Source organism: Galeopterus variegatus, unplaced genomic scaffold (genome assembly GCF_000696425.1).
Source record: "Galeopterus variegatus unplaced genomic scaffold, G_variegatus-3.0.2 Scaffold1247, whole genome shotgun sequence".
NCBI lineage: Eukaryota > Metazoa > Chordata > Mammalia > Dermoptera > Cynocephalidae > Galeopterus > Galeopterus variegatus.
In genome coordinates, this window is record NW_007727358.1 from 130,942 (window position 1) to 142,238 (window position 11,297).

An 11,297-nucleotide genomic window follows, 5' to 3' on the forward strand; every position below is an offset into this window, starting at 1 on the left:
TCACTGGCCCAGCATGCAGGCCTTCTTACAGGCCACCGCCGAGACCAGGGCCGCGCCCCGGCCGCTGCCCTCCTCCGACTCGATGAAGGTGATCTCGCAGCTGGGCGTCAGCCTGCGCACGCTGGCGTGGAACCGCTCCTTGAAGCTAAGCGGGAGGGAGCAGGGCTGCCTAGCCGCCTCCCTGCCCGTCCTCCAGCGCCGTCCCCGGCGCCCCGACGCCGCCCACCCTCGCCCCGTATCTAGGCCAAGGGGGACGAGGAGCGGAGGAGCCGGGAGCCACGGGGGCCCCCGGCGCGTCCCCCATGGAGCAGTGGGGGCGATCCTGCCCACCTCACCCGGCCAAAGCGTTTGGGGCGTGGGTGCCTGAGGGGAGCGCGTCCCGGTTCCGCCAGGGACCAGCAGTAACCCGGTCAGTGCCGCTCCCTCTCAGCCCAGGGTCTCCGCTCTAAGTGGGAGAGACAACATTGCCGCGCCCGGGGTGGGTGCGTGGGTGAAGTGACACGGTGTCCACGGCGGGTGGGGTGCCACGGGGTGGGGGCACGCGAGCGCTGGGCCAGCTGCAGGGCCGCGGGCTCCCCGGGCGCCTCCCCTAACCCTCTGCTTTCCCGCCCCCGCCCCCACGCACCTCTCCACCTGTGACACGAAGCGCGTCTCGAAGGCGCCGCGCGTCCGCAGCTGCTCCGAGGCCTCCCCGTGGAAGAGCAAGTTCTCGTCCACGAGCCTGAGCAGCACGAGGCGCACCAGCTCGCCCATGTACTTGCCACCGATGAGCTTTTCGTACCTGGACACAGGGCGGCTCGTTTATGTCAGCAGGCCTGCCGGGAGATCCCCACCACCCCCCATACGGTCACGAGGCCGCCACGCGGGGCACCCCGCCCCATGGCCCAAGGACCTGGGGTCACGCCTCTTCCCTCGGAGTCGAGGACCTGGTCCAGTCCCCCCTGGAACCTCTCTCATACGGGGTCCTGCGCTAAACCCGCGGCCTATCACTGTAGTCCTCCCACAGCCGTGTAGGGGGCTGCTGTCCTCATTGGCCAGTTACAGTTGGGGAAACTAAGGCTCGGAGCGTTAGCGCCCAGCCTGAGGCACGCACCACGGCGCCGGCATGCTCTTGCTTGATCTACGAGCCTCTGTATTTTCATCTTGGAATACATTGAATACTACTGAGCTAATTGAGGCCCTGAGCTCAGAAATGAAGCTAACAAAGTAATTAGCATGGGCCTGGTACATAGGAGGTGGTTAACAAATGATAGCCATGGTCTGTGCCGGTTGGTTCCCAAGCTGGGTTCTGCCAACCTGCAGCATTCCACACAATGCTAACGTTCCTTGTGAACCTGGACAAATATGTGCTTTGAGAAACCCTGGGTTAAACTCTGTAAGCCTTGCTGGGGGCGTCCCAGAGCCTTCTCATGCTTGAGATCACCTGTTGGAAGGGAGAGGTCCAGGCTTATCTAACCCCATCCATGCCTAACCCTCCCCCTCCCTCACTGTTCTGGTTCACAGGGGACAGGTCACGACTGCACTGAAGGGATCGTCAGTTTGCTTTTCCCCAGAGCTGTTTAAAAACAAGCCCATTATCTGTGGTGGCAGGGCTCCCATCTGCTGTCCCAGAGAGCCAGGCTGGTGTGTGGGGGGGAGACAGGAGAATCCTTACAGCTGCTGCCCAGGGTTTGCTGAACTCTCGTCCACTAGGCGGTCGTACTCCAGCAGGAACTCGTCCAGCTCGCCTGCATTTCCGAAGGCGCCCCACTCGGTGTTGACACACATGCGGCCCTCGTCCCCCTCCACCAGCTCCACGTTCTGCATCTCCTCCATGTAGCAGGCATTGCAGCCCGTGCCTGTGGGGCGGCCGTGTCAGGCCCCACCCAGCTGCCCCAGCTGCACTTCCCCCAGGTGTGCCCAGTAGGGCCTGGTTCTGCCTGCAAGAGGTCCCCTTGGCCCTCCATGCCTATGTAAAGAGTCTCCCTGTGTTGCTTGGATCAATGGAAAATTGATCCTGGGGCTGAAGGCCTGGGCTAGCTGTGTGGCCTGGGATAGGTAGGTGGGCCAGCTCTCCAAGCTGTCCTCTTCCCTAAGAGGGGACGGTAGTACCTCCCCCACCCTGGGTCGTTTCTTGGGTCTTTGGGAGGATGGAGGGGAACAGTGTGCATGGGTGTGGGATGTTGCGGCATCATCTTGTCTAGGCACCACTCTTGTCTTCCAGCACTTTCCACACAAGTGTCTGATCATTTTTATCCTGGGCTGTGTTTGAGGCACCCAAAAGTGAGTAAGGCACCATGTGGGCCCTTGGGAGCACCCAGAGGCTACTGCAGGCAGGACCGGCTATGGAATTTGTAATTTGCTGGGCCTGGTGCAAAGTGACAAATGTCAACCCCTTTGTAAGTTATGATGAGTTTCAAAATGGTGAGGGCGGAGCCCCAGCGGGGCGTGACTACATGAGATGTACACCCCTGGCACTGCCAGGGACACAGCTCAGGTGCTGCTCAGTCTCACTGCCAAATGGGAATCAGGGCCCACGATGCCTGGCTTTCCAGTTTGTTTGCAGAGAAAACATAAATCTAGACTTTGATATGGATTCTCCCAATTTTTAGATCCTGGTAATTATTATAAACACGTTTTTAAACACTAAGCAAAGGCGCCAAGAGTGTTTGTGGGGCAGATGTGAGCCTTGCCCATCTCTTGCCACCTCTTCTCTGCGAGGGTGCGCTTGGGCCCAGCAGCTACAGCTTGGCCTGGGGAGAATGCATGTTGGGAAGTCTTGGGGAGCCCGGGGCAGCTCTGGGGGCCCGAGAGGGCCAGGGGAGCACAGCCAGGGATGGTAGGACTCACTTTTAGAAGTTGGACTTAAAGACACCTTTGCATCCAAAAGGGGAGAATGGAAATAAAAGAAATAGGACATGAGAAGAGAGACAGCAAGTTCAGGCTGGAGCTTAAAAGGTATATTTATGTTTATAATGTTGACATGTATGCATGTGTATAAATACGTACAAGGGTACTTCAAAAAGTTAATGGAAAGATTTGCATTATCTTTTAATTCTATTTTTCCATGAACTTTTGAGTATCCACATATGATATACATAAGATGTGTATATTTGGGGTTGGGGATATAATACGGTGGGTAACTAAGAGCACAAACACAGAACCTTTCAGAGTTGGCTCTGCAAGCCCACAGAAGCAAATAACTTTAAACTGATTTTCTCGGTAACCAGGGCGGAGAGAGTCCAGAAAAACACCCACACGCCTGTGTGCACAGCAGATAACTGATCTGATTGATTTGCTCCTCAGTAAACTCTTGTTTCGACAATCGTGGGAACTTCTGAGAAGGCCCCCAGGTTGCTGTGAGACCCCTCTGCTGGAAGGGGTAGGGCTGCTGCTCCCTTTCCTGGCACCTGCCTTCACTTTGGGCAGGGGCAGGGGGACGGGCCGTAAGACCGTCCAGGAAGGGATGACGCCACTTTCACTTATCCTCTTCCACTTGGACAGATCTGTCCAGTTTGGTCAATTTACCAGATACAGTGTTTTAATTAAATCCTGATGGGCCAGGTGACGTGCAGCTGGCCTGCCATCTGCATCAGCATGTTGAAATGCTTCCTACCTGGACACGGCCCCCGCATCATGACACCCAAGACCAGCTGGGCTCTGCACTGGGCCCTGCTCCGGCCGCCACCCTGTGGAGTCCCCATGCAGCCTGCTGTAGGCAGAGGAGCCTCAGCAGTGTGGAAGGGGCAGGGGCTCAGGAGCCCTTACCCACAATCATGCCGACCTCACACTGGCGGTCTTCGTAGTAGCAGGAGATCATTGTGGCCACTGTGTCGTTCACCATCGCCACCACGTCCATCTCAAAGTCCTGCCCAGAAACATACACAGAGACTGCAGTGATGGGGACCAAGAAGAGAGGCTGGTGGTGCTGGGGTGGGGGGCCCAAGGCAGCCCCCGGACAGGCTTAGGTGCTCCCTCACCCCTCTCCGTTTGATGGCATCTCGGAGAAGCCCCACGATGTTGTTCCCTTCTGCTCCTGAGGCCTTGAAGCCCTTGGTCCAGTTGAGAAGGATGCCCTGTGGGAAGAGGAAGCCTGCTGACCCTTGCTGGGGCTGGGCTGCAGCCCTTCACTAGCTCCTGACCGGGGCCACAGGGTTATGCACCCCACTTTACAGTTGAGGAATAGGCTTGGAGCAGCCATGTAGCTTTGAGGGGTGGTGGGGATGATTCTCCACGAATAGCTCATATTCTGCAGGGCTGGGTCCCAGCCAATTTAAGAATGTCTGTACAATAAAGCCCAAAGACATCATCCCAGAGTAAAGATAGGTGCCGAGGGGATAAGCCCTGCATAAGATTGGGGTTCCTCTGCTGTGATGCACCCTGCTGCAAGTGAGGGTGCTGCCTGGCCCTCACTGCATCTCTGTGGGAACTGGGACTTGGAAAAACACATAAAATGTTGCTCCAGCTGCTTTGTCTCTAACCCAGAGTTCTCCTGTTTTATGTATGTGTATGTATAATTTATGTGTGTAGGTGTAACCAGCAGTCTGACTTGCTAGCTTGCAGTAGGGTAAAATCTCAGCCCCTTCCCATTTCTGAATCAACCAGAGGCACTGTCATGTCACAATGGTCCATGGGTGAGTCGGAGCCCCACTCACGCTACCACCTGCCACTGCCCACTGTAGGCAAGTTGCTTAACCTCAGTTTCCTCACCTGTCGTGGGGTGACCATAGCACAAGCATCACAGGGTTGTGGGAGCCTTAGGGCACGTAATAAGAATCAGCTAACATTACGCTTATTTTCCAAAGCCTCGTGATCGTGACAGGGCCATGATTGGAATCCAGATCTCCCTTCAGAGATCTTTCCCAACACGTGGTGGGGGCGGTAGAGTTCCTCTGGAGGGGGCATCCACCCATTCGTCCACCCTCATCCCCCCACCACCCGTCACCTTTCCCACCTTGTCGATGTCCTCGTGCCTCACAGGGAAGGAGAAGGTGAAGCCCAGGGGCAGCTTCTTGTGCTTCATCTGATGCTTGTCCAGGAAGTCGGAAATGCACTCGGAGATGTAGTCGAACAGCTGGAAGAGGCGCACCACGGTGGCTGTTGGGCTACAGGGGGTGGGCTGCCCGGCTGCCCTCCCTGGGGCCCATGCTGAGGTGCTCCTCAGGGGGTGTTGAGCCATCAGGCCCCAGGGGAGCGCTGGCCTCTGTGCCTGCCACAGCATGCCAGGCCTGCCCGCAGTTGCCCTCTCCTCTTTGGCTGGTGCTTGTTGGGACTCAGGCCCTGGGCCTTGCCAGAACCCCCTGACATCAGCCTCTGGGACAGAGTGACACAGATGGAGCCAAGGAAGTCTGGCTTCAGGTGTGCCCTGCTGTCCCATGAGGCTCTGGACAGAGGTACATCCTTGGCTGTCACTGAGATTTCTATCTTCAGCTCCCAGTCATTTTTGCTACTTCCAGGTGTCCTGGCCACCCTGTCCCCCTCACGTGGGCCTGTCCAAAGAACTGGGCATTGCTGAATGCTCTGCAGATTGACCCTGCTGGGTGTTGAGGCCCAGGGAGGCACCCGCACCATTCTCGCTACCTTGATTCATGCCAGGCTCCATGTACAGGGCAGTGAGCTACAGGTGTGGTGAGGGCCAGGCAGCCACGGGTGGCCTCGGGCAGCCTCCTGTCTTGGAGACCTTCCCCTCTGGGAATCAGCCCTGGCTTAGTGCCTGGCCGTGCCGGGGGCTCTGGCTTTGCCCACCTCCCCAGGGCTCGCCATGGTCGGGGGTCTTGCTGCCTGAGCAGACATTGTGATTGCTGTCACCCCACTTAGTGTGCACACTGGTGGAAGGCAAGGACCGCCTGTGGGAAGGGGTGAGTGGCACATTCTCTAGCTGGCAGGTCACATTTCTGTCCTTACACGTGGGCTTTTCCTCTGGGAAAGTGGACAGGGTGCAACTAGCTGGACCTCCTCCTGCCACTGACCCCTCCTCAGCCTGTTCCCATCCCTGATGCTGGCCAGATGGTAACTGTGGGATTCAGGGACACATTGGCTGTGCCTGGTGGCTGTCCCCCTAGGCTTCTGAGCTGCCTTCTGGGGCCCTCTGAGGCTGGTGATCCTCCTGCCCACAGCTCCCTCTGCCCCTGATGGATGGATGGACCCTCCCATGAGGACTCATTGAGCCCTATGATCCTGGGCAGCCTTCCTCACCCCCCAGACCCCCGCCCCCAGCTGCTTACCATCTCGGCGGTGCCTGTCATGGCGTCCTCAGGGATGGAGTACATCTGGTGCTTGGTCTTCACACTCCACTGCCCCGCCTCGCCCTCCCCCACCTTCACCAGCATCACCCTGAAGTTGGTGCCGCCCAGGTCCAGGGAGAGGAAGTCCCCGACTTCTGCAGGCACAGGGAGAAACACGTCAGCCTCATGGACAACCCCTGGCAGGCCCTGGGCTGGGCGGGATCTGGGTGACGGGAACAAGAGAGCTGGACAAGGGTCTGCTGATGCCAGGCTGGGGGATGCCAGAGCAAAGAAGGGGAAGTGGCCAAGGTGAACTGGGGAGAAGTCAGTGAGTCACCTGGAGCCTAACAAGGACCTAGCACAATGGCCCAGACTCAGGACTGGGTTGGGGGTCTCCTAAGTGACCCCAGGCAGCTGTGCCTCGTTGTGAAATGAAAAGCCAGTTTTCCTGAGGCTCGCTGGCTCCAGGGTGGGCCTGAGTGCCCAGGGCTGGACCACAGAAGCCGAGGGCAGAAACCGGCCCAGCACATTGGGGACTTCATGGCGTCCTGTCTCAGGAAGGCTGGGGACAGCCGAGCCACCTAGAAGGGCCTGGGCGTTCCTCATGCTAGGGCCTGGCTGACAGCCGCGTTGGGGTGAGGGTCCCATCCCCGTGGCACCTGAGCCCTCCGGGGTGGAGCGCACGTAGGTGGGCAGCATCTTCACACTGGCCTCCTCATGCGTCTCCAGCCTCAGGCCGCGGTCCATCTCCTTCTGCATCCGCCTCATCACCTTCTTCAAGTCCTCCTCCTGCAGCTGGAACTCCGCCAGGATTTGCTCCACCTGCGCGGGGACGGGTGGGGCTGTCACCAGGTGCCCACACACTGGGGGTCTCCTGGGGCATTTCCCACACACATCCTGTCAGCACCTTTTTTTTTTTTTTTTTTTAAAAAGATGACCGGTAAGGGGATCTTAACCCTTGACTTGGTGTTGTCAGCACCACGCCCAGCCAGTAAGCGAACCGGTCATCCCTATATGGGATCCGAACCCGGGGCCTTGGTGTTATCAGCACCGCACTCTCCCGAGTGAGCCACCGGGCTGGCCCCTCCCACACACATCCTGAATCTCCTTTTATCCTCTGGCCCTGGGTCATTTCAAACTCTTGACCACAGTTAAAACCAGCTGAAAAATGGTAAAAGTGGATTTCTGAGACCAGCCCCCTCAACAAATTAGCCTGGGGAGTGTGGGAAGGGCAAGCGGCAGAGGCACAGTGGCTTTTGTCCCTGGTGATATCCCTGTGGCACAAGGTCTTGTAGCGCCTCCCTTGGTCCCTCAGCTCTGGGGCAAGGGGAGGAGGAGGGGAGAGTTGGTGAGACAGGGCTGGAGTGGCAGGACTGGAGGGTGACCTGCCCCTGGCACTGCTGTCTAAAAGATCCCATTATTCGGGGCCGGCCCAGTGGCGCACTGCTACAGTGCGCCGCTTGGGAGTGCGGTGGTGCTCCTGCCGAGGGTTCGGATCCCACATACAGACCGGTTCCCGCTCACTGGCTGAGCGAGGTGCGGGTGCAGCACCGAGGGTTGCGATCCCGTTGCCGGTCCCGGTCCGGTACGGGCGCGACACTGAGGGTTGCGATCCGTTGCCGGACACGAAAAAAAAGAAAGATCCCATTATTCTACTTCTAGGACTTAATGCCAAGGAAATGAATGGGCCAGCCAGTGCAAGAGAGCACGGGCATGGCCTCGGCCACACCAGTCAGGAGGGGATATTATTGCCCATCAGGGTGTCTGCTTATCAGCCCCAGAGTGGACAGCTCTGAGGCCGCAGAGGGAGAAGGGTCTCCATGCACTGGCCTGAGAGAGGCCTGTGCCCAGGAAGTGCAGATTCCACACTGCCATTCAAGTATGGACAGCCCGTGGTGTGGCAGTGCACCCTCCACACGGGGGCAGGAGGACGGGCCATGAAAGCAGCTGTGGCTCTGCCTATGCGACCCCAGTAAGCTGCAGGTGGATGGGGTTTGTCAGTCCCCTTCTCACAAAGTGCATATTCATGTTGATACACTGGTTATATCTGGGCAGTGGTGAGAAAAATAATCATAAATATTTTCATTTTGAACCAAAAAGGAAAAGGAAAGATATGCTGATAAAAGTCGTGGATCCATTCTTTACAAAAACTCACATTCTTCTGCCTACGGTCTTATGCATAAGTTCAGGGGGTTGGAGCTGCTCTGAATTCCAGCCAGAGGCAACAAAGCCATTTGCTGCCCCTTCTTCCTGTGTTTAGAACTCAAGTTTTTTGGGGAGTGGGTATAGCAGATTATAGCCTATGATTGGGCTAATCCAAGCACAGTGATTCTATCTCCTTTTGTCAGTAGTTGGTTTAGAGTTGGGCATGTGGCCCAGTTCTGGTCCATGGCAGGTGAAGAAAAGCCTGATTTCAGCAGGAAGGGAAAATTCAGTGCCCCCCTATATTTGTAAGTAAACACAGCTGTATAAGGATGTGATGACGGGCACTGCAGCAGCTGTCTTGCAACCATGAGGAAACAAGTCTGAAGGGAAAAGCTGCTAGTAGTATGCCTATAAGAGATGGATGCCCAACCCTCTACCTCCACATGCTGATTATGGGAGCAAAATCTAACTGCTTATGTCACGGGTACTCAGGTGTTTGGTTTCCTGCAGCCCAAATCACTGCTGACAGATACAGATCCTTAGTTAAGAACACTTCTCCTAACGAGATCCAACACTTAAAATTTAAACTCAGGGAAGGTCAGAAAGGGATGGAGCTGACAAAGGCTGTGACAAAAGACACAGAATCAAGCACCCGTGTTGGCTGAGCAGGCGCTGTTCTGCAGCTCTGGGCATGGGGGTGGAGGGAGGGCAGCCCCCATGGCTGTCCCTGTGGACCACACCACTGGTGGTCTGCTGCACTCTGTGGAACAATCCAGGCTGTCCTCAAAGGCCCACGGTTCCAACCTTTGCCTCTTGTGTCTCTTTCCTACACTTGCAAATGTAGAATATGCCAGGAACTAGCAGTAGTAACATTCAATGTTTGCTGAATTCCTCCACTATGCCAGGCGGGAGCTGGGTGCTTCACACAGCTGCCTCCCAGCCTCGTCACAGCAGCACCAGGGATGAGGTGCCAGCATCTGCCCACCTCCTAGATGAGGAGCTTATGGAAGTCAGCTGTGCAGGTGCACACATCCAGCACATGCAGTGGGGCCCATGCACACCGGGGCTGCCCGCAGGAAGTCCTTGTCAGCAGGTCCACATCCCCCTCAGGTTCAAGGACCTGATTATAAAACACCTGTGGGCTCTTAACAAAAGAGATGCTGATCTTGCAGGGTCAAGCCATCAGGCCCCACTGGCTCCATCCCACCCCTCTGTTGGGACAGCTCATCTGGCCTAGGGCTGTTCACAGGAGGAGCCAACACTTCAGTCTTGGGGGAGGACGATGGCTTGGGAGCCCATGCCGGAGGCTGGTCACAGTGTGGCTATAGTGTCAGAAAGCTGAGGACTCCTGGGCCGGCCCGGAGGCGCACTGGAGAGTGCACCGCTTGGGAGCATGGCGGCTCTCCCACCGAGGGTTCGGATCCCATGTGGAGACCGGTTCCCGCTCATTGGCTGAGCGCGGTGCGGGAGCAACACCGAGGGTTGCGATCCCGTTACTGGTCAGTAAAAAAAAAAAAGACAAAAAAAAAAAGAAAGCTGAGGACTCCTGAGTGACCTTCCCTTGCAGGGCTGCATGGAGAACTGGCCCAGCCCTGGGAGGGACACAGAGAGAAGGAGATAAATGGCGGCTGTTGTTTCTATTGTCACAGATATGGAGGACTGGAAGGACCCCATAGGGCCTGGAAAAGCCCAAGTCTTCAACATCCATGTCCAGGCCCATGGGCCAGCCACTGACTGAGGACGCCCTTGCTCTGCTGCCTTCTGAGCCAGAACATGCCCCCTGAGGAATCCCGGGCACTGCATGAGGTCAAATGGATGCCATCTGTTCAGAGGACAATTTGGAGTTTCTATCAACATTTAATTTTGACTTAGTGGTTTCTTTCCTAAGAATCTGTTCTGCAGAAAGAGTCCAGCAAGCACTTCACAAGAAGCACATGAAGTGTCTCCTATTGCCACAGGAGACCCCATTCCACCCGTGGGGACTCAGCATCAATGCTGGGACACCTTACCATGGGGCCTTCTGTGGCCCTTACAGGAAAGGAGGTGGAGTCTGGGAGGAACATCCGGGCTAAGTGAAAAAGAGAGATGGGAACTTAGGCCAACCCTGAATCCATTTTTGTAAATCCAGTTGCATCTGGCTTGTGGGTCTGATATGTCCTGTGTCATATCCTCAGAAGCTTAAATTTGCTGCCAACATTTAAAATCTATTTAAAATAAAGACATTTTTAGAGAAAAATCAGGATTTCTGATGGGTTTTTGTAAAAGTAGGCCTCCATTCTCAATGAGGGTGTGGGGAGGTGAGTGCGTGGAGTGGGGAGCCTGTCCCCGTGGTGGTGGAGCTGGCTGGAGCCACCTGGGCATGGCTGACATGGGGGTTCACCTCCTGCTGTGGGGAGCATGCTGTAAAGGTGAGCTTCATCCTTGGTGGGCATGAGCCCCTTCCTCAGATGCCTGCACTCCTGGCCCTGGGTCAATGTATGACCCCAAGGAGGGAACTCCCACTGGCTCTGTCTCACAGCCCTGGGGTCATGGTGTGGGGTGGGGGTCTGCCTCACAGGCCCCCAGGGGTTTTCGCAGGAGCAGGGACTCAGGCTGAGCCACACTTCCATGCACCTGGCCTGCCCTGGGCACCCCCTGTCATTCCTACAAAACCCGGGACACAGGTATTTTTATTCTCTCCACTCTACAAGTGAGGAAACTGAACACACAGGTACAAACCCTTCTCCAATCCCTCAGCATCGGGGGGCACAGAGCTGGGGTTTAAACTCAGATGCCACTCCGAGCCTGCCCACCCCTCCCCAGTCCCCACTTGGCTACCTCCTGCCCCATTTCAGGGCTGGCCCCAGCCCTTCCTGGAGCCCAGACCCCAGCTACAGGTGTTTCTTTGACACATCTCACGCTGGGCATCTGTGCAGGCTTGCAGGACTTTCCTGAGTAGCCTAGGAAATG

General features: G+C 56.7%; 1 protein-coding gene across 1 annotated transcript; it reads right to left on the reverse strand.

Annotated features, from left to right (window-relative positions):
* GCK (glucokinase (hexokinase 4)) lies at positions 1 to 10,624 on the reverse strand. Its single transcript, XM_008575867.1, has 10 exons — positions 10,619 to 10,624; positions 6,863 to 7,019; positions 6,204 to 6,358; positions 4,934 to 5,053; positions 3,960 to 4,055; positions 3,748 to 3,847; positions 1,655 to 1,838; positions 595 to 781; positions 336 to 445; positions 1 to 145 (listed from the first exon to the last, which is right to left on the reverse strand). The coding sequence occupies exons 1-10, from the start codon at positions 10,622 to 10,624 to the stop codon at positions 1 to 3; spliced, it is 1,260 nt and encodes a 419-aa protein (XP_008574089.1).
* Positions 10,625 to 11,297: the final 673 nt, after the last annotated feature.